The sequence below is a fragment of the Saccostrea echinata genome, unplaced genomic scaffold (genome assembly GCF_033153115.1).
Source record: "Saccostrea echinata isolate AGI-Se365-2 ecotype Australia unplaced genomic scaffold, CSIRO_AGI_Sech_v1 ptg000029l, whole genome shotgun sequence".
Lineage (NCBI taxonomy): Eukaryota > Metazoa > Mollusca > Bivalvia > Ostreida > Ostreidae > Saccostrea > Saccostrea echinata.
In genome coordinates this window covers 35,233,621-35,258,138 of record NW_026889778.1, presented here as the reverse complement: position 1 = coordinate 35,258,138, position 24,518 = coordinate 35,233,621, and the positions used below count along the sequence as shown (strand labels likewise).

Below are 24,518 nucleotides of genomic sequence, written 5' to 3'. Positions count from 1 at the left end.
AAGTATTTGTATTAATTTGGAATTTCCCGATCTTTTTTTAGTTCAATGTAGAAAAAAATAAATCCTGCCTGGAAGGTCAATTGCAGGTGAACATAACGTAGTATTTTTTTCTAAAATGTTGGATCTAAGAGCTAAGAATTATTCAATCATATAATAAATTGATATATTAATTTTATCCTCTAAACTATATAGAAAAAATAAACTTCTCACATATAGTCATCACTGTTCTCATGTAACCGCTTCTTGGTTACCCAAAATAAGAAGGTAAATGCATTTATCAGCAGAGGCATATTTTTTTTTTTTTTTTTTTTTTTTTTTTTTTTTTTTTTTTTTTTTACGAGGTGGCCAAAACCGAATAATTAGTTGTAGAGAAAAAGACAATAAAATAAATGTTTCAGTGTAACATAGAAACCCGTGTTATTAAATATAAATGTATGAAATTAGTCCACAGCATCAAATACCAAAGGAGTTGAAAGCCTATATATTTAAGTATTTATAAATATTTACTTCAAAGTTCCATGAATAATTGTTCATCATTAGATTACCTTAACAACGGGTGCCACCGTTGAGTACAAAGTAGGAAAAGACTGGCTATACAACATCCATATAACCCCTTCCATATTTGACAAGGACAACGTGGATGGTCTCTGCGGAAATCTTAATGGTAAGGATTTTGACGATTTCATGCTTCCTGGATCCTCTACCACAACGAGCGACAAAAATATATTTCAGAGGAGCTGGAGGTACGTAAAACCCGTGTCAGAATTAAATGTTTCACTTGATTTTGTCTGTGATAATTTGTTTTGTTTAATATAATTAAAGTTTATGTAAATATTACAATATTAAAATGTTTCGATTGTGATATCAATGTTGCAAGCCACAATATATAAAACTTCAATAAAATTATTGAATTGACCCAAGTCCAGTTCTCTTTCAAAAGATTCTTTCTCTGAAAGAGATTCATAGTAACATATATGGCTGAAATGTCTGTTGTAAAGCAACATGATAAAAGCATGAATGTTGAGTGAGTTAAATGTTTCATCATCTTCATCTAACTAATGATGATTAAAGAATTGGTAGGTAAAATTGTGGTCTTGGTTAGGTAAAAGATTACCTCTATACATGTAATGCATACCGCAAGGTTATGACCAGCTCTTGCATGAAATGAAAATCATTCAAATAAATTCACAATTGCAAGGAGTGGGCATATAATGTTGAAATTGTCACTTAATCTTAAAACGAAAGGGTTGTGTAAGTGTGTAATAACCTAACTCAATATTATAGAAAGAATCCTACTTTCATTATGCTTGCAATGTATCAGTTGTTGTGTAAAAGTGATCCTGCTTCGTTTGTTAACAACTGAAAACATTTTCAAATTAATTTGAATATCATGATTTAATCCAGCATAAAGTGGCATAAAAATGTGTTGAAAGAATGATTACGCTTAGCGTACAAAACATGGCCCCCGGTAAATTGGGTAAATGGCACAAAAATAAAGTATAGAAAATAGTCAAATGAGGTTAATAATACGATTCGTCTATGTCCAAATCGCAACTTTGCGAAATTACAGGAATTAAAAGTCAGTAAAATTAAAGAACAATGCTGTGTTTTGTAAGAGGGGTCACTGAAATTCACGAATCTCCATTGATATTCAAAGTTATTCCGATTTTTAAAGCCGTAATACATGGTGAGCGCATCGTTGCCCAAATTTCTCAAAAGGACAGAAGGTGTATAACTGTTGGAAATTCAACATGAGAATTTTGGGCAAGCCTGTGCTCGGGGTGAACTTTTGGCAAAAAAAAGGTACAAAATACCGGCCGTTTCCTTCACTATACACGGGTATTTACATGTCATTGACCTCATTGTGACCTGTTTAATATTCCAGTTTATCAAGTGATTTGTAGACTCGGGTGACTTTGTGAATACAAAAAAAAAAAATCAATAGATCACGTTTTAGCTCCGATTAGCTTTTTGTCGAAAGCAACCAACACAGACCGTTACATTTTCAATTGATCAACATCGAATTATTTGTTTCTGCCAAGTATTGTTACTACTGCCAAATATTGCTAAAAATACAATATTTTGTATGTAAATGTAACATTTTTAGAATATTTCCAAACCGGTACTTTTCTGTAATTTTCTTATTTTTCGCTTTAATTTTGCTTACCTTTCTCTGTATTTTTGCACTTTTTCATGTTTAATTTTTTTCTTTTTTCCCCCTCTTTTACTCGACCTTGTTGTTGGGAAAGGGCTAAAATAGGCTGAACTGAATCTAATCCCATTTACCCCTGTGAATAAAATATTCTTTAAATTAAAACATACATCTATATTCAAAAGAGTTCAGAATATACTTTACCAAGGAGGTTTTTCAGTCCTAGATGTGAAACACTAAGAAGCTTACTGGGACACTGACCTTCTTCCAAATAAAAAAAGTTTAAAAAAAAAAAAAAAGCACACGCACAACTAAGAAAACTGTCTAAGTGATGAAATGTCACCACAGCATCGCAAAAAATGTTTTGTTTTGTTATTCTGTACACCAGTATTTACTAAAGTACGGAGAGAGAGAGAGAGAGAGCTGCGAGAGAGAGGGAGTTTCATAATACAAAATTCGATATGTCACAAATTTCATTGAAAACAGTTGTTTTTCTTTGCTCTATTTTTTTTTTATTAAGATAACAAGACGTGAATGTTTACATATACAAGTAATTATTTAGTTCTGAATTTCCACGTATAGACTCTTTGTGATCGAATACCTATTTTTAAAAAAATCGAAAATACTATTTTTGTAACAAAGAAATAAACTCGTTTCTCATCTTGTTTTTTCTTTCGTTCTTTTTTTCTTTTTAAGCGGTTAGCGCATACGCTAATCAATTTATGTCATGTAACCAAAGGTCTTACGCAAGTTTTGTCGACACCGGAAACTTCGTCAAAGCGCTACCTATGCGACACCGGAAGCTTCGTCAAAGCGCTACCTATGATCTGGTTACCATCGCTACCTCTACTGCCTTTCATCGCTCGGCATGAATTTTAGGGGTTACTTGTTGAGTATAAACTCGTCGGTAAATCCTGCAATCGTGATTTATAGTTAATGTTTATTTTTGAGAGTTGAACGATTTTGTATAAATTATATAGCACGCCTCATGAACAATTTGTAAACCACCATAATTATTTGACTTAATTATGCCATGAGGGGCACTGGGTGGACGAGTTCATTGCTGACTGGGTTGAATGTTATTACCGACTTCAAAACATCGGCGAGACTCTGAAGTTTGATTTTCATTTACGGGTTTACCCCCAAAGTATTTAGACATACCTTTTATTAAGTGAAGTAATATATGAAAAAAGCTTTTATTGTAAGCATTAAATACATTATAAGTTTCTGTAAATTATAAAACTGTTTTAATAGAAACAATGGAATTTCTTTCAAAATGAGAAGTTATTTCTTCTCTAATTAAATTTTTTTAAAAGTTTAGCTCACAGGGGTGCATTCTGTACTCTTTTTTTTTTTAATTACAAAAAATTAGAAACGATCACATACTTTTATTTTTGGAAAAAGTAATATTTTAATGGAAACTGAAAATAGTAAAATTAATTTTTAAAAAAATTGAAAACATGAAAACTTTAAGCGGCATTGTGATCCTCGTATAAAATTCATCAAACTTGATAAATTATGCAAAGATTTAGCTGAGAAAGTTTCAAAAAGATAATGAAAGAGTAATAAAAAATATTGGCAATTAACGAAGATTTTAAATAATAATTATTATTTGAAAAATATGTAAGTTGTAAACATAATTTGAATATTGAAGTAAGTGACATTGTTAACTGGATAATTTTTCTAAAGGACAAATAAAATGTTTATCAAACAATGACTTTATGTGTACTTGTGAAATAATCAAAACTAATATAGTTGGATTAGACAACTTTACTTTTCACACGTTTTCTTTGATATCAAGAGTATTGCATGAAAAGCATATGTCAAGTACTCAGTATCTGTCCCTATATATATTGTGCAAGACCCTTGTTTTATTTTAAATGATTGTCATACATACCATTTACTCATCTGAACATTTACATTATTTGCATGGTCAATAATGTACATTTCTTTAAAGAACTTGATTATCAAGTTTATTTGTCCGTCTTCCAGTGAGGGTAGTACCGTAGTAGCACATAATATTAAACGGAAGTACTCAGTACCTCAAAAATACAGAATCACTATATTAAATGAACTTCAACATTTAAATGTAAAAGATTAAGATAATGAACAGTGAGCGATATCAAGATATCAACAATATGAACAATACAAATATGTTAAGATGGCATAAAACACGGACACCTGAAAATTCCAGAGGTGGGATCAGGTGTCTAGGAGAAGTAAGCATCCGGAGTTGACCAGTAACACCCGCCGTGAGCCCTGTGCAAAGTTTAAATCTACTTCAAAAAAAAAAAAAAAAGAAACGCATAACTTATATATTTACTTTTTTTTAATAATGATAAAATATTATGGGTATTAAATTTTATATGTCTCAAATTGGACATTGTCATGCTGTTTTAAAATCGAACTGTTTTTTAAATGAAAGGTCATTTAATGGGACTGTCCAAAATTTCTGCCAAATTTATACTTGCTTGATTTCTGCGAATAGCATGTTTAAATCGATAATGCATTTTTTTCTTGAGGAACCGCGTCTCCGGGCCTTAAAAGGGCAGGGGTTTTCGGCGGTGTTGAAATCGGTTTCATCTCTAGACATTAAACGCACTTATTATGCCACGTCTAAATGAAACCCAGCGCAACGACGCTTATTGGTCAATTAGAAGCAGGCGAATCCCAAACAGCTGTAGCAAGGGTCTTGAATGCATTTCAAAGTACCATATCTCGCCTTTGGGATAGGTTTCGACAACATGGGTCAACTCGTGACCTTCAAAGGTCAGGCCGACCAAGGCTGACAACTACTGCTCAGGACCGCTACATCAGATTACAGCACTTGCGTGAAAGATTCAAAACAGCAGCTTCAGCTGCTTCATCAATTCCTGGAATGCGTATGATCTCCGATCAGACAGTCAGAAACCGATTACGAGATGCTGGTATCCGAGGAAGACGTCCTGTGAGATTTGTTGTTTTGAAACAGCAACATCGTCAAAACAGGCTTCAGGGGTCTCGAGTGCATAGAATATGGCCACACCAGAGCTGGAATACAGTTTGGTTCAGCGATGAATCAAGGTACTTGTTGCACCGTGCAGGTGGTCGAGCAAGTGTCTACAGACGACGACATGAACGTTTTGCTGCTAACTGCATCAAGGAAGTCGACAGATTTGGAGGTGGAAGTGTCATGGTGTGGGCTGCAATATCCCACACTGGCAGAACAAAGCTGGTGCACGTAAACGGACATTTGACGGCTCAATGGTACTGTGAGGAAATTCTGCAAACACACGTTGTTCCTGTAATGCAGAATAATGGCAGAATTTTTCAACATGACAACGCCAGACCGCATACAGCCCGACTAACCACAGCTTTCCACAAACAACATCTCAGTTCTTTCTTGGCCCTCCAAATCACCAGATTTGAACCCAATAGAACATCTTTGGGATGAATTAGACAGACGTGTCAGACAACGGCAACCTGCACCTCAATCACCGCAGCAACTTGTGCAAGCGCTACAGGCAGAGTGGACTAACATTCCACAACAAGTAATCCGAAATCTGACTTCATCAATGGGGAGATGCTGCCAGGCTGTCACTGATGCCAATGGTGGGTAAAAGAGATACTGAACAGTTGTGACCTTAAAACTCCTAATGTGCAGTGAACTCCTTTTGGAAAATAAACATTTAAACTTTATTTGACATTGAATCAATTTCTTTATATAAGATATCTTATAATTCTTCATTTGTGTTTGCTTTATTATTTGCCAAAAAATTCATTATGCGTTTCTGTTTTTGAAGAGTATATATTGTTGTTGTTTTGTTTTGATCCGACTAGTTTACCTTTTCTTCAAATTTAAGCTACAGAACTGAAGCTCTCCAAAAAAAAAAATACTGAAAAAAATCTCTTTGTCCATCCCAATTTTTTCAGACCATCGAGCTAAAAACCTGCAGCTACTCCAAATTCATAAATTTGAAAATTTTGAATTATGAAAGTTTTTTTTCTTTTTAAATTGTGTGCTAGCAACCTAACAATTACCTGATTTCAGGAACCATAGAGCATGACAAATAAATCTACATCAATTTACTTTTTTTCGTCCTGAGCACTTCCGGTTGCCACCGAAAGTGAATTTTAAAAATGCTCTTTCTGTTTTCAAACTAAAGAAATCACGTTTTGATATATTTTAAAAATACATTTGTGACATCAATTGATAAAAAATTATGTCTTGGTGTACGAATGGGATGTTATTGGTTTTGTCATTTAGTAAAATACTCCAAAGTTCGGAATGTCTGCTTCTTCTCTGATGACATGGAACAACAGCTATACGTACTTTAATATAATTTCAAGCAAAGGTATTTCTTTGTAAATCTTAAAGTCATAGATGAAAGCATTCTAACCGCTTTTCAGTACTTTGATTAAAGTAAGGCTGCTAGCTTTTGATTATACTAAATGACTTCAAGGGTCAACCAAAACCCACCAAAGTGGATTTCATTTAAAATAAAAATCTGGATTTAGGGGAGGGAGTATCTCTGCAAGATCCCCCCGGCACCCCTCTCTCCAGAAAACTTACAACAGCCAGATTCCCCAGATTTCTCTGTGTTACACGTCTTCGATCAATTGAGGAAATGGCCCACCTACTCCGTGCATTAATGAGACACAATAAAACCCAACTCGGACAAGCGCAACATTCCGGACTTAACACATACAAGTAGGCATTTTAATAACCTTTAATAAAACTATAGCGTCGTTTCTAATGTAAATTTCCGCATGTATTATATACCATACAGACAACAAAGTAATGGATACATGTAAAATAATTCAGCTTCGAAATAATAAGATGATATAACAGGGGTCGGGAAAAGGGGCCACGGCAATAAGATTAAGTGGAAACATCCTTTATGATAGGTTCTAGATATTATATAAATAGTGTATGTTTTTTTAGGGTAACATTTGAAATTGACACCCCTCGGAAAACCATTGTCAACCGACGTGTCAGCGGAGGTTGATAATATTTTTCCGAGGGGTGTCAATTTCAACTGTTAATCTCAAAAACATGCACTATTTATTTTATTATACTGAATGTCCTATTTATTTAGGATGTCAGCAAAAAAAAATCGGAGATCGTCGTTAATTTCACGTTTAGAAAGCTTTCAAACTCCCCGCTTTTGTTTTTCTCAATAAGGAAGCTTCGAAAAAGATTTACCGACCTCTTTATTGTTTATTTGATACTCAGAGATTCCTTTATCATCTAAAGTTTCGTTATTTCTGCACTCGCAAGCATTTTTCGTAAATCGTTTATTGTTTTCAATCAAACTACATCGGACAGAAGCTTCGACTGACGTCAAGTTTATTCAGCTTCTTTCAAACGCATAACTGATGTTTTGAGAATTCTACGGCGAACCGTACACGCATGTGACATTTTCGTCGTGTTACCCGTTGTCAAGTGTGTTTGCTAATGCTGAGGGTAACATTATATAAATATTGCATGTAGTTGAGTGTAACATTGAAAATTTTCACCCCAAGAAAACCATTGTCAACCGAGACACAGCCGAGGTTGACAATGGTTTTCGAGGTTTGAAAATTTTCAATGTTACACTCAGCTACATGCAATATTTATTATATTAAACTGAATGTTTTATACCACTACAGACCCTAAAACGTGCTACTACACCTCAGAAACGAACCGTACCGTTCCGTGCAAGAAGCGTACCGTACCGTACCGTGAGGTTATTTTGGAGGAATTTGCAATTGATCCACTTATAAGTCGGTACAACTTTTTGCCAGAATCGGTGGACAATTTCAATTAATGCTCTAAATAAATGTTTTAACGTTTTTCAAATAATATATTATTATATACTCGCCTATAAGTCGGTTTTTTGGGAGTTAACTTTTGGTCTAAAACTCTATGTCCGACTTATAGGCGAGACATCAAAAGCTTGGTATTTTTCTGGACGACAACATGTAGTATTTTTTACATAACTTCGACGATTATCGTTGAGAAATGTCTGGACGTATTATATTATTTATGTATTCTAAGATTATAAATTATAAATAAAGTATAAATAGAGTATAAATAAAGTAAAAGTATTTACCGATGTCATATCCTAACATATTATTTGAACACAGGTAAATAAATTAGAGTATTGATATGAAATTTATAATAAAAGAAGAAAAAGAGATAAAATATCGGCGTAATCCTTCAAAATATTATTTGAAAAACGTTAAAACATTAGAGCATTAATTGAAATTGTCCACCGATTCTGGCAAAAAGTTGTACCGACTTATAAGCGGATCAATTGCAAATTCCTCCAAAATAACCTCAAAAATCACAACCGACTTATAGGCGGACCGACTTATAGGCGAGTATATACGGTAAATAAAAGTGAATTAAATACTTTATCGTTTATTTCTATAGCGTTTATCTATCCTATTCCTGTCTCTTTGAACGTTCTCGGAAACCAAGACACATTGAAAAATGTATTAGGACTCTGTGCTTTTTTTCCGAAATCAAGCCCTTAAAATCATTTTTTATTCATGTAAGTAATAGTTTTAGGGAGAAATTATTACAGATTTAGCCAAAAAAAAAAATAAAAAAAAAAAATTACGAATTAAATTGTCAATTTGAAAACGGACATATTAAAATGTAAACGCCTCTCAGTCACTAGAAAAAAATATATAAAAGCGATGTATATATAAATAACGTGTTGGTTTATAAAAGCGATGTATATATAAATAACGTGTTGGTTTACACTCTTCTGACCGACCCAAGAGGTTATCGCCAATATAACATACTGTCAAAAAGTTCGATCGCCACATTTTCACATGGAATTTTCAGTTTATTACACGTAATAAAAAAAATCTGGATATATGTCAGAATTAATTTTTATTTAATGCATTTTCCCATTTCATTTGCTTTATTCACTGAAACCTGCTGGTAAAATATGTTACCTGGAATTTATACATAAAGCCCGGTTAATCTTCTTCTTTTTTTAAATCGCTTAGTCCGTGCATGCGTGTTCATCCAAGTTTTTTTTTTCAAGAAACACTGTACATTTCTTGCCATGGTCTTGTTATCTAGACTGACGTCTTTATATACTTTCGTTATTTACTCTAAAACATTTGAAAATTTCGATCAAGTATTGTCATCACACTTGCACAGATAAAAAACTTAAACTGTGTATATTGAACTAATCCCGTTAGTCCAGATATCCACACGTGTAATAACAGTTTGCTGTATTATACAGTAAGTCTACAACAATGAACCAGTTTTAATCAGCAGATAAACAGAATTTCCTAGGCAGTCAGCTTTTCCTCTAGATTTTCAATAAAAAAAAAGTTTGAGTTTGACAAAGAAACAAAAAAAGGGGGGGGGGGTAGCACCCTGCATTGACAAATTATTCATTTTCAAAGTTTTTGAGGACATGCATGCATATGGCTGCATATTATTTATTTTCTAAGTAATTGAAAACGGACTATTTATTTCTAACATTTTGACATATTATTTATTTCGGAAATCTTTCTTTGCAGTCAATATATATTATATACATTTATACATTGTAGATGGAATTATAGCTGTCTTAACCGTTTTCTTGATTGTAACTTTCCTTTAAAAAGCGTTTTTACACATTGATGGAAAATTTATGTAAAAAGGAAAACAATTATGCGCACAAAAATTAATATTTTGCACTAATTGTGTGCACTTCTTCCGATTACTTTATGTGTTTTTCCTAGTGAGCCAATTAAACAACTAAGCAATCAATGTAAAAAAAAATTAAAATTCCTCGCTAATAAATATGAAAATAATAACTTATTTTTTAATAGTTTGTTTGACCATTCGGTCAAGAGAAAAAAAATTTTTGTTTGTTTTTTTTAATGAAGCCGTAAAAAGAATGGTAGACGAAATAAAAGCATGAGGGATTTATAAAATCAAACATATTTGTTTAAAAGTGTGATAAGTGAATATTTAAAATAATAATTGTATTCAATTAGGAAAATTAAAAGGAAAAAAAACATATGTACGCTTATTCTTACAAATAAATACAGAAATGCCTTTATGGCGACGCAATCAAAATATTTTTGTTCATCCTTGTTATGCAGTGTTTGTTGATATGTTCGATTTATTTCCAAGTTATTGAACCATAAGGCGATGATGTACAAAAAAAGATAATATATAGACAACTAAAATTATTTTATTTTAAAAACTGAAAGCTACGAAAGCCTATTAGGATCAAACTACGGTAAAAAAAAATTTAAAAGGCGTTATAACGCCTTTTCAAAAGGCGTTATAACGCGAAAAAAGGCGTAATAACGCCTTTCGAAAAGGCGTTATAACGCGGAAAAAGGCGTAATAACGCAAAAAAAGGCGTAATTACGCCTTTCCAAAAGGCGTTATAACGCGAAAAAAGGCGTTATTACGCCTTTCTAAAAGGCGTTATTACGCCTTTCCAAAAGGCGTTATAACGCAAAAAAGGCGTTATTACGCCTTTCTAAAGGCGTTATTACGCCTTTTCAAAAGGCGTTATTACGCCTTTCTAAAAGGCGTTATAATGCCTTTCTAAAAGGCGTTATAACGCCTTTCCAAAAGGCGTTATTACGCCTTTCCAAAAGGCGTTATTACGCCTTTCTAAAAGACGTTATTACGCCTTTCCAAAAGGCATTATTACGCCTTTCCAAAAGGTTTTATTACGCCTTTCCAAAAGGCGTTATTACGCCTTTTAAAAAGGCGTTATTACGCCTCTTTTTTTCAATACATGACTTACTTAGCCCACCCTGGGGGCTGATTATAATTAGATTTCTAGGAAAAAAGATTTTTAAATGTGTGAAATATTTTCAGTGTTAAACCAACTTAGTCCTTCTCTGATGCCAGACGCTTCTACCAAGGTGTATGGATTTCAGAAATTTTGTTGAAGGCTAATTGCTCATTATACCTATGCAAATACTTTGCCTGTTTTTTACCAAGAGGAGAGAAAAATATTTCAAATTTGACATGAATTTTTAATACGTGGCTAGCAAAGCCCAAAGCTGGTTCTGCCTATATCCTGGATTTTCAAAAGTAGAGTGTTGACTTCTCTTAATATGCATGCAAAATGCAAACAATTGTCTGCGAGATGTGTAGGAATATAGAAAATACTATAATTTATAATATAATTTATAATATTAAAACTATAATCTAAATATTGCATAAATAAAGATGGCTTTGGTTCAATCTTTCATATATTTACTATTTTAAAATAACGCCTTTCCATTTTTGGATACAACTCCTTTTCAAACAGGCCGGTAGTACGAATGTGAGTGGGGGGGGGGGGGTCCCCCACCCCACTTTTTGGGAGAATAGTCTTGCTATAGTTTAAATGTAAAAAATCATTAATTGATTGCTTGGTCCCTTAACATTTTGTTGCAGTATGGTTAAACTCGGGCAAGTCATTGCATTTAAAAACAGTTTAACCGAAAAATTAGAAAAAGTTTCCCCTCAAGTTTAGGCAGTTTATTTTTTTTTTCGGGGGGGGGGGTTCTTTTTTTTAATGTTTGCTTGTCAATTTTATGGGACCCCCCACTTTAAAAGCACGGGCCTGTCAAAGACATAATAATGGCCCTTCAAAAAGCATAATAACGCCTTTTTGAAAGGCGTATTAATGCCTTTTAAAAAGGCGTAATAACGCCTTTTAAAAGGCGTAATAACGCCTTTTGAAAAGGCGTAATAACGCCTTTTTTGCGTTATTACGCCTTTCCAAAAGGCGTTATTATGCGATTTGAAAGTCATGCTTATATAAATAGATGAATCAATTTCACGGACCTTTTTTCTCTCTCGTTGAATATGGAGGAAGACAGATTCCGACTTTTATTGAGGGACATAGATGTGTCAGCGGCCAATAAGATGGAGAAAGAAAAAGTAAGTGTTTGCTTTATTTCGTTGCCGAAATTAGTGTTCATAATAAACATGTACAGGAAACAGTACCTATAATTTTTTCTCGGGGGGGGGGGGGGTGTTTGGGATGATCGAAATATTAATACAGCCAACCTAAAACTATAAAATTTTAATAAGAATTTAAATTCTGACGATTATGGTTATACTCAAATATGCAACAAAGGGAATCGAAAAAGGTACTATTCGAGACTTATATTAAATATGTAATTTATTGCATGCAATATTTGGCAATATTTGCGCATTATCAAGTAACGTCAAAGAACACTCGACCGGCTTTATCTCCAGAAGCACAGGTACTTGTGGGCAGAAACTCCATCAAGACAATCCCAGAACTTGCTAGATTTTTTTCACAATTTTTAAATTAAAAATTTTCACAATTTATAAATTAAAAATAGGGAAAACCCCCAATTAATCGATTCACTCAAAAAATACCCCACAATACATTTTTTTAGTGGAACGATTATTTAGGGGTTTCCCTCTTTTTCCTATGGTCTGGGATTGAAAGGGGGTGTTCCTGTCCACAAGTACCTGTGCATCTTTAATATTGCGTATGCGATTCCCGGAATAATCCGAGTTGCATTCCCGATTCTTGGAATTAGAACATCACAAGAGCTGCAACAATGAAAATTAAACCTCCACAAAAATTTGTAAATGAAAAAAAAAAAGAACTAAGGGAATTCATTCTGTTGGTGAACTTGAAGCCGACCACATTGGTAGGTTAATTCACGGAAGAGAAAATCATGAATATTATGTCGTAAATAAAAAAAATGTACTTGTTACTTGCGGTGCTTTCAATTTTAGTGTATGTTTAGTAATTATAAATAGAATTTTGATTTCAAATGATGTTGCATATGATAGTTTTATGGGATTGTGTGTATCTGGTGTTTGTAACCATTGCAATTTTTCTTTATTCAAATGACGTCATCTGTATGAGGTGCCCTTTTGGTATTTACTGCCAAAAAGTGATACCACCTATTCGAATAGGTGATATCAACTATTTAGTTGGTGATATCACCTATTCGAAAAAGTGATATCACCTATTCAGCTTCTGAATAGGTGATATCACCTATTCGAATAGGTGAAATCACCAATTCGAATAAGTGATATCACCTATTTAAATAGGTGATATCACCTATTTGATTTAAATAGGTGATATCACCTATTCGAAAAGGTGATATCACTTATTCGAATAGATGATATCTCCTATTCAAATTAAATAGGTGATATCACCAATTCAAATAGGTGATATCACTTATTCGAATAGGTGATATCACTTAATCATTTTGAATAGGTGATATCACTTATTCGAATAAGTGACATCACCTATTCAAATTATTTATGAAATAACAACTGCCCCCAAGACTATTTCCTTTTATTATCATTTACTTTCACTCTCGTTTTATAACTTACCGTTCTTGAGACAATGGATTACAGCTTTGCATTTAGTTTTAAGCACCCCAGTAGAATTTGTAGTTTGTTTTGCTCACAAATTCTATTTATTTCACTTTTCCATCATGTATACTGTAGGAAAAATCGTGAAAAACGCATAACTGTTCCATACGGAAAATGCCCCACTTTACATAATAAAGAGAGAAAGGTATGCCACTCTGTTGTAGGGAGAAGTTTGAAAAGGACGGGGTAGAGCTGTTCGTTTTTATTTCTTTTTTTTTCAGTTACCACTACTTCACCACCAAAGTGAAGGTGGGAAGACCAAAAGTGGAGACATACCTACAATATAATGTATTTGAAAAAACATAAAACCTCCGCCCCAATATAACTTCCAAAAATCCTAACAAGCTCGAGTGCCTCCTTTTTTCAATATAAGGATTGCTATAGTGATTGCGTTTACAGTGTTACCTGTCAACCCGAGAGAAGCTTGTTAAAATATTATTGAATCTTTCATCGTACAGGCAGTTCCCCGATACTATCTGTTTAGTCAATTTACGTCTTCTTCAATAGTTGCATGTACATCTGCGCATTAGCTGACAAGAGCCAAATGCTTTTCTGATTGAGGATTTTCTATCATCCGTCTGTCTATCTGTTAACGTCTTACTATTTTGACCTTTCTTAGAACCACTGAATTCATTTCAAAAATTGTTTTTAATTCAAATTTTTGAGTAGGATATCCCCCCCCCTTCTCAAAAAATTCCTGGATCCATCCTTGACTTTAATCACTCATTAACAGATTTGAAACCTAGGGTGTATATCGTGAGTTTTCACTGATGTACATGTGCATGTAAATAGATCAAAGCAACGAAGGTTGTCATGTGGCCACTTTTCTGAGGCAGGCATATAACACTAACCATAGATGTAATTTATTTTAAAAATGATTTCTTTTCTTAATTTATAAAACCTTCTTAGGGGAATCAGAAGTATTCGCAGATAAATAAATAAATGTGCTAATCATTAAGTAATGTCGTAGACTACATAGTATCCATCCCCCGTGTTTGCACGTTTACGTAGGAATAAGTGGTTGTTTTTACAATGACCCAATACTGTAAATCACTTTTTATTCGCGAGAACTTTATTTTTGACTTCTTTTTATAATTATGCAAATATTTTATAATGTTAAGGATAATATACAACAATAATCATATAGCTCGCGAGAATTTTGTCTCACTTATTAATACCAAATACCTATATCGCGTAAACAAGGTGTCGCAAAGTAGTATTCACTTACTAGTATTTTTCATACGAATACGAAATCTATAAAGTGATATTAAAAGTAAAATGTAATATTTAATAAGTACAAGTGAACATTTTATTAAGGGTGTCATATTTTTCTCAATACTTTGTACATGTATATTTCAATATTATACTTTCATGTAAATTAGTTGAATCTGATTCGTCGAGAAACATTTGTTAAAAAAACATTGTTATACCTTTAAAAAAATTTCCTAAGTATTGTATACTTAAAAATTCTAAAATTTCCAATGTTTTGCTGAGCGGTCATAAAAAAATAGATGTTTGACCGCAGAGCGAAATATTGGACCTATCGATGAGATGTTGGATCGCTTACGTCACAGTGTGGGCGGGGTCAGCTCTATCTTATTTGCATTCGTTGGATTTCGACAGAACTTTACGGAATTTACCAAGTTTAAACCGCAGTGCGGGTAAACCAAATTTACATCATGTTATGTCAAAATAAAAAGTAAAAGGTATAACAAAACATTTATTGACTGTGTTCTCGGGCAAAATGCGTTTTGTCGACCCCTCGAACCAAAACTGTTTGCCTTCGGCCTAACGGCCTCAGACACACAGTTTGGTTCTTGGGTCCGACAAAACGCATGTTGCCCTCGAACCTAGTCAATAAATGTATACGATTACCCTCTGAATGATGAAACCACGCCCTCCAGCGTAGCAACAGTCAACATTGCTTGACAACGGGTGATATTCAAAAAATATTGACTGCGCAGAATTTATGCGCGCACGGTTCAGTGTTGCATGTATCTGTATAAAACATTCAGTATAATATATTATTATACCTCTATTAAGAATACTCAAATTTCATTGGCTTGGTAGAAGGCTTTTATACTCAATAATGACTCCAAAAAGTACTGTTTACAGCAATAATGACCTAGGAATCGTATAATGACCGGTCATTTATAAATAATGACCGCTAAAAATGACCTGTTAATCTAAATTCCATTCAAATTTAAAAATTAATGCATACAATAATGACTGTTCATTACAAAAAATGCCGTTATAAAAATATCTTTAGTCTTTTATGATACGGTTGTCCTTTAGACGCGTCATAAAGTTTATCGTTTTCATTGAAACTTCCGTTAAAATGTCAAATTCAACGAATGCAGACTTGGCTATTTTGTACAGTAAAAGTCTGCACCAGATTGTCATTGTACTCGGAAATGGTATTTGTGAATTTATAAAAATGCATGTTACTGACAATCACAGAGTATTTTAATAAATCCGTGGTGCAAAAACTTACAACACTTGCAGGCGAAAAGTAAACAACTTCACTGGCGAATCCCGATCCCGATGAAACACTGATAATAACAGTTCGTACATGTAGGTCTAACTCTAATACACAATTGATTATTTTAGTAATTAAGCCTACAAAAACTGTCTTAACTTATATCGGTATAATAAAACAATTGATTACCCCTTATGAGCTCAACATGGTGAAATAAGGACCCTCGACCTGGCCCACTCACTGACCTGACCTGACCGAGGCCGCGTAGCGGCCTCGGTCAGGTCAGGTCACCTCGTGGGTCAGGTCTCGGGTCCTTATTTCACCATGTTGACCTCATAAGAGGTAATTAATTGGGTAATAAATACAGCATATAGTTGAGGGTTACATTGAAATTTTTCACCCCAAAAAAACCATTGTCAACCGAGGCGCAGCCGAGGTTGACAATGGTTTTCTTGGGGTGAAAAATTTCAATGATACCCTCTTTATACTTTATACAAGGAGATTGGAAAATTAAAATATAATCTTACAATTAGAATACTTAAAAAGAAAAAAAAGTTTATAGATCCCACATTTAAAAAGAAAAAATGGAAAGGGGGTGGGGGGGGGGGGAGGGGGCAAGTACTTGTGGAGATTTCACTTTTATCATACTAAGTATTTATATTTGAATTGAAACAGGTTTTTATTTTCACAACTTACACTTCCACAATTGCAATCTCTTGATTAATAAACTTGTAATTTTTAATAATCTACTCTTGTCTCTTGCAAGAACAGCGACGACATACAGATTTTAAAACTATGTCAGTAGAGTTGACACCAAGGAATTAATTCACACCAATAGAGTTATCCCAAAAATAGAGAAAGCGTATAACAATTATAGAACACGTCAGAATGGTCATAAAATCAAAACGTGTCAGCATGGTCAAGGTGACACAGGTGAGCGTCGGGGCCTTACACCTTTTGTTAAATAGATAACCCTTGAGGACTTTCCAGCAAGACAAATAATGTCATATTAAATTGTGACTTATAACAAAGAAAACAAAAAAAAAATAAATTAAAAATTTCATGTAAAGTAATCATTATCATATTCCACTTAAATAATACCTGAATGACTTCAAGAAAGCACAACTGAATCAGGTTCTTGTCGAACATATCACCGCAGAATAAGTCGTTTTGGTCTCTTCCTAAATCTGAAAACATGTCGATATAAAATTGACCCATTTCTCTCCGAAGGAGGCCCCAAAACCACTCGATACGTTGGTTATGTGTGCTTTTTCCACAAAGAAAACTCTTTTCACCTGAAAATTCATCATTATGGTCTTGACGTAAAAATATCTGCATGTCTCTAACAGAGGTATTTTCAGTTCCCAGATCAGCTCGTATTCTTTTAGGGCACCCATTCGCTTTTCTGACTGCTTCCAAATAATAGCTGGCTATTACTTTAGGATCACTATTGGTTGTTGATGCTTCAAGCCAAATGACATACCGTGAATAACCGTCTATACAACCACTAATGGCGATGCCATAAGGTTTTAGTTTATCATAGGCATCGATATGCCAAGCAAAGTTTGGCCCCGGATTAAGGTATTGTCGTCTCATCAGTCTTCCTCTTTTTCTATCCATCACGCCCTTTGGATCAAGTAATCGCATAAGTTCATAAACAACATCCCTGGAAGTGTTGTATCCAGATTGTTTACACTTTAAATACATCCATCGATATCCGTGCAAGGAACCCGATGTCTCAAACTGAGTGAGGAGGAAACATGCAATGTCAAGAATATCTGAGTGATTTTTACGACGGTATAATCCAAGTGATTTCAACTTTCTTTTCAGTGTAGATATGCTAAGTATTATTCCATCAGAATAAGCTAGTATTGCCAAAATCTCTTTATTACTAAATCCCAAACAAAAATATATTTTGATGAGATTATTAATCTCGTACATCATGCCTAATAAAAAAACGGATCTGTGAAATTGTCTTCTCCTTTTGTATCAATTTGGAAAGGCGTAATAACGCCTTTTGGAAAGGCGTAATAACGCCTTTTAGAAAGGCGTAATAACGCCTTTTGGAAAGGCATAATAACGCCTTTTAGAAAGGCGTAATAACGCCTTTTGGAAAGGCGTTATAACGCCTTTTTAAAAGGCGTAATAACGCCTTTTGGAAAGGCATAATAACGCCTTTTGGAAAGGCGTAATAATGCCTTTTAGAAAGGCGTAATAACGCCTTTTGGAAAGGCGTAATAACACCTTTAAAAAGGCGTAATAACGCCTTTTGGTAAGGCGTTATAACGCCTTTTGGAAAGGCGTAATAACGCCTTTTGGAAAGGCGTAATAACGCCTTTTGGAAAGGCGTAATAACGCCTTTTTTCGCGTTATAACGCCTTTTGGAAAGGCGTAATTACGCCTTTATTTGCGTTATTACGCCTTTTTTCGCGTTATAACGCCTTTTGAAAAGGCGTTATAACGCCTTTTAAATTTTTTTTTACCGAAGTTTGATCCTAATAGGCTTTCGTAGAAAGCAGTTCATACAGAAAGTAAATTAAAAAAAAGTTACAGTTAATAAGACGACTAGTTACATGTAATAACGAAAATACAGCTGTAAAAAGGAAATATTTATAACAGCTTTAACTTAAAAACAACTTTTTAAAAATACTTGCGATACCGTCCTTCCATTTATATAGAATAAAGAGATTATAATAAAGAAATAAACGACTTTATGAAGTAGCCAATCATAAACTAAAGCGTACAGGCTCCGCCCACTTAATTTACATACCGTTCACCAAAGCGTACCGTTCACAAAACGAACCGTTCCGTGCAAGAAGCGTACCGTACCGTATACAAAACGAAACGAACCGAACCGTCCAAGTGGTGTAGTAGCACGTTTTAGGGTCTGTACATATTACAGTGAACCTTGCGCGCATAAATTCTGCGCAGTCACTATTTTTTGGAATATCACCCGTCGTCAAGCAATGTTGACTGTTGCTACGCTGGAGGGTGTGGCTTCATCATTCAGCGGGTAATAGTGTTTTTTAACAAATGTTTCTCGACGAATCAGATTCAACTAATTTACATGAAAGTATAATATTACGGATTTATAATGTGTCTAAACCAATCAGATTTTAGTATTTACCATAAAAGTATAATAACATGTTTTGTTTCTGCGATTAAGTAGCAAGTGAAAACTATGTGTCGATAGGTTTTCAATATTTTTTAAACGTTCACGATTTTCAAACTATTAACCAAAATTCAGTAACACAATCATATAATTTGATTGTTATACTTTCATGTTAAATACATATAGTCAAATTTGATTAAATTAGTTTAAAAACATTTGTTAAAAAACTATTACCCTACCGCGTGCATAAGCCACGCTCTTTGGGTAGCATTGCATCACAACGGTTGAAAATACATTAGACAGGTAACACTACTAGTCTTAAAAATTATTGATAGTGCCACTTTTACCGATAATTTCTGATATTTACTAATATTATACTCTTGGTACTGAGAATTTCTGATATTTGCTGATATTTTTACTGTCATTACTGATAATTGCTGTTGGTTCTGATAATTACTGATATTTACTGTCGTTTTTCCTGTGGTTTCTGATAATAACTGACATTTGCTGAGAGCTACTGTTGGTACTGAGAATTGCTGATAATTACTGAGCCTCAGAGGTTATTTCTCTCAAACCTATAGATGTAAAAAGAGTCCGACACAGACCGCGAAGGGGTTAGTAGAGAGTAACAATGAGGAATATTTTGAAATTCCTTTGAAAAATATATATATATATAAATTTCAAAATTCACACAATTACTGGTAGATGAAACTTCTATAAAACTCTCATATACTCTAGCTGTTTAAATAATTACTTTTTTTAAAGTACCTTTACAGCTTTTACTTTTTATTTTAATTACAATGGAATTCATCTCAATACAGTAACTGTTGATCATAAAACAGGCCTTTCTGAAGCAATTTCAGAATTTCTTGACAAGAAAATAAATTAATTGATAACGATAAATAAATAAATAATAACAAAGTTGTAAATTATCCTGGTGGGTTAGTTTGCAATGTAAAATAATATATATGTACTGAAATGTAATGTAAATGTAATGTAGTGAAATGTACAATGCCCAACATGTTTATGAAACCAAATTAAAGAAAGAAATGAGTGAAATAAAAGACGATATGACATCTTTGAAGACAATAGTTCAGAATGGAGATATGAAAAAAAAGTCAAATGTATCAGAATCACACTGTGAGAAGCTGGAGCAAGAGAACAGAGGACTTTGTGAAAAAATTCGGATGCTGGAGAATAAAATCAAACTGTTGGAAGATACATGTAAATACAAAGATGAAAAACAATCTCATGAGGCTACAAAAAGTAGGATGAATCATTACATAGAAGAGATTAAAAAAGAAGAGGAATATTTAACGGCACGAATGGACACAAAAACCCAGGAAATTTATGAATTAGAACGCGCAGTCCAAACTTATAAAAAGATTATTAACAACAAAGAAGAGGAATTATATAGTATGAAACTTCATGCTGGAAGTGTGTTAGATACCAATGCAGGAAAATTTATGATGGTTGACAAAACCACACAATCACCTAACAATACTAGAGCAATCAATACCGATAGAGAGGTCAACCCTCCAAGCTCTGTAAGAGATAAAAAACCATCGATACTAATGATTGGAACCTCAAACTTAAAATATATTGATCCTCAGAGATGGACCCAATATACAACAGAAAAAGAGACCGCCTACACTGTAGAGAGTGCTATTGAAACTGTTACAAAATATGAACCCAAAACACAACCAAATGCCATAGTACTACATACTTTGACAAACGAGATTAAGTCCCAGACAAATGCTGAGGGATGTGCACAGAAAATGCTAACTCTAGCAGAAAAAACAACTAAAAAATTCCCACAATCAACTTTAATCATATCACTCGAGACACCAAGAAAGGATTGCGTGGAAAGAAACAACAAGGTGGAATTAGTCAACGTTATTCTCAAACAAAAGTTTAGAGATGATGAAAAAATAATTCTTTGTGAAAACAACAACTTTGCAATAAATGGGAAACCAATATCAAAATTTATAGAGCCAGATGGAGTGCACTTATCAAAGGAAGGAGCAGCAGTCTTAGGATCCAACATTAAAAAGGCGATCGACAAGGCATGCAACTACACAAGACTACCTACATATAAAGGTCCAAACTCATCACATCTCTACAGGAATGCACCGTACACAGGATCTTATCCACATCGTCCATTCTGGAAACCAAATTGGCATGTGAATCCAAATCAAAGTAATCGCTGGAAAGACACCCAGCCTTACCGAGGCAGAATCAGGCACTAAGTTTTTTTTTTTAGCTATTTCATAACACATTGTTTTTGTGGAACAATAGACGGTACACGAATCTTACTGTCTATATCTTAGTACAAGATTTTCTTTTCTTTTTTTTTTTCTTCTTTTTTTAACTTGTACATGTAATTAATCAAGGTAGCTCATTATATTAATTGTTATAGATACAATGAGTAGAGCTGAAACGCATTTAAACATATGTACATGGAATGTGGGAGGTATGATCACTGAAGGCATAAATAAATGTACAGACAACAAATTTATAGATCAGATCAAAAATTTTGATATTGTATTGCTCACTGAAACACACATAGGCTATAATACTACTATCGAAGTAGATAACTTTTCTTATTACCCAGTTTGTAGGGACAAGTCAAATAATAATAGATACTTTGGAGGTTTAGGAATTTTAATAAAGAAAAACATAAGAAAAGGCATTTTAGTACTACAAAATACAAATACAGAGTTTCAATGGTTAAAACTTAAAAGAGAATTCTTCCATTTTAAGACTGACATATACTTATGTGTAGTATACATTCCTCCTCATACATCAGGTTATTTCAAAAATAATATAGATATACTAGAACTATTGGAGAGAGATATTATTAAGTATAGAGATATGGGTGATATAATACTTACTGGAGATTTTAATGCCAGAACAGGGAATGAACCTGATTATATAAAAGGAGATAATACCTCACACATTCCAATAACAAAAGACTTTTATAGTGTAGATATAGCAGTTGGGGATAGACATAATAGAGATATTACTGTGGACAGTAGAGGAAAAGATCTGTTAGAAATCTGTATTGCAAATAAGATGAGAATAGTCAATGGTAGAATTTTTGGTGATTCATATGGAAAGTTTACTTGCCATAATTATGCAGGTTCAAGTGTTGTTGATTATTTTATTGTATCAGAGCAATTACTCGAAGATATTATGTACTTTCATGTATATGACTTTTTACCGTTCTCTGACTGTCATTGTAAAATTTCACTAAAAATACTATCATCTTTCACAAGGGAGATAAACAATGATAATTTACAAGAAATGCCTATCCGATACAAATGGAACAGTTCACTAGTAAGCCACTACCAGAACTTTTTTACACACCCTATTATCCAACAAGACATTAAATCCTTTTTAGATAAAGATATACAAATGAATGAAAAGGAAATTAATGAAGCTACAAATGATATCCATAATATCTTTGATAAAGTAGCAAAATTGTCACTAAATAAGAAGGTACATAAAAATATAAATAAAGTTAACAAAAAATGGTTTGACTCTGATCTTTGGAAAATGAAGAAACAACTTGCTGAAAAAGCTGTCTTAATGTCTAAATTTCCTAACAATCCATTCATACGAGGGTCTTATTTCAAAGCTAAAAAAGTATATACTAAATTAACAAAATACAAGAAACGACAGTTTGTTCAAAATATTTTCGACAAGTTAGATCAACTAAACAAAAATAATCCTAAAGAATACTGGAACCTGGTCTCATCAATCAGAGAAGTCAAAGAGGGGAATAAGGAAAAAAATGAAAAATGTATTGAACCAGATATATGGCACAGTTACTTTAGTACCTTGTTTAAACTGCCTAATGGGCACTCAGAGAGACTACAAATCATTCAAAATAAAATTAAGGAACTTGAAAATAAACCAAACCTTCTATCATTTAGTAAACTAGACTTCAAAATCTCTTTAAAGGAATTACAAAAATCTCTGTCCAGTTTAAAATCTGGTAAAAGCCCTGGCCTAGATAATGTTACCAACGAAATGTTGAGAGTAGCACAAATTTATATGAACCCTTGTATTCTGAAATTGTTTAACAAAGTTTTTACCTCTGGAATTTACCCCAAAAAATGGGTAGAAGGTTATATAACACCTATTTTTAAATCAGAAAATCCTCAATTACCCAGAAATTATAGAGGCATAACCATTACTAACAGTATTGGAAAACTTTTCAATATAATACTTAACAATAGATTGGATAACTTTTTATCTGAAAATAACATAATACATGAAAGCCAGATAGGATTTTCAAAAAAAGCTAGAACTTCTGATCATTTATTTGTAATGAAGTGTTTGATTGACAAATATACCAACAAAGGTAGTAAACGTCTATATGCTTGCTTTGTAGACTTCCACAAAGCATTTGATACAATAATACATGAAGGCATAAAACTTAAACTCCTTCAATTGAATATTAATGGACTATTCTACAAAATAATATGCAGTATGTACAAATATAGTTATATCTCCATTAAAATTGATAATAAATTGACCCAGCCTTTCTCACCCGAACTAGGAGTAAGACAAGGCGATGTCTTAAGCCCAAATATATTTAAAATATTCTTAAATGATCTTTCAAATTTACTTAATAAAGACATTGTTAACTCAGTCTCACTTTTCAACAAGCAAATAGGAGCTTTATTATATGCAGATGATTTAGTATTATTATCTGACAACCAGCTATCTCTGCAACAAAAACTTGATATGCTATACAAATATTGTAAAGAATGGTGTTTGGAAATCAATGTTAACAAGACAAAAATCATTATTTTCAACAGAAGTGGGCATTTAATAAAAGAAAAGTTTTCAATTAATGGTATTAATATAGAATGTGTTAAAACATATAAATACTTAGGTATAATACTCTCAAATTCTGGTTCTTTCAAAGAGGCAAGGTCTCATCTGTATAACAAAGCTTTAAAGTCATCGTTTAAAATATACAAAGATATAAAATCAACAGATCCACCCATTAAAACTTTACTTCATCTATTTGATCATATGATCAAACCTATAGCTACCTATGGGTCAGAAATATGGGGTGTATTGTCAACATCAATGCAAAGAAAAGATAAATGCTTATATGAAACATTTAAAGATTGGGAGATTGAAAATCTTCATATGAAATTTTGTAAATTTATCATTGGATCAGGGAAAAAAAGTACCAATATTGCAGTTCTATCAGAGCTGGGTAGACAACCAATTTTTTATTCTATTATTATAGCAATTATCTCTTACTGGCATAGACTTGAGAACATGCCCGAGAATTCTTTGTTATACAATGCTTACAAAGAAAGTATGATCTTGGACAGTTGTAATATAAATAGTTGGTTTTCAAATGTAACATATCTATGTAAGAAAATGGGCA

The 24,518-nt window shown here is 33.2% G+C and overlaps 1 protein-coding gene across 1 annotated transcript in view; it reads left to right on the top strand.

The window, feature by feature from the left end:
* LOC133195235 (von Willebrand factor D and EGF domain-containing protein-like) overlaps positions 1-24,518 on the top strand; it is a 67,849-nt gene that overhangs the window by 27,460 nt on the left and 15,871 nt on the right. The window contains exon 11 of the mRNA XM_061331093.1: positions 541-743. Coding sequence (XP_061187077.1) covers positions 541-743 — 203 coding nt within the window. The remainder of the gene's footprint in view (positions 1-540; positions 744-24,518) is intronic.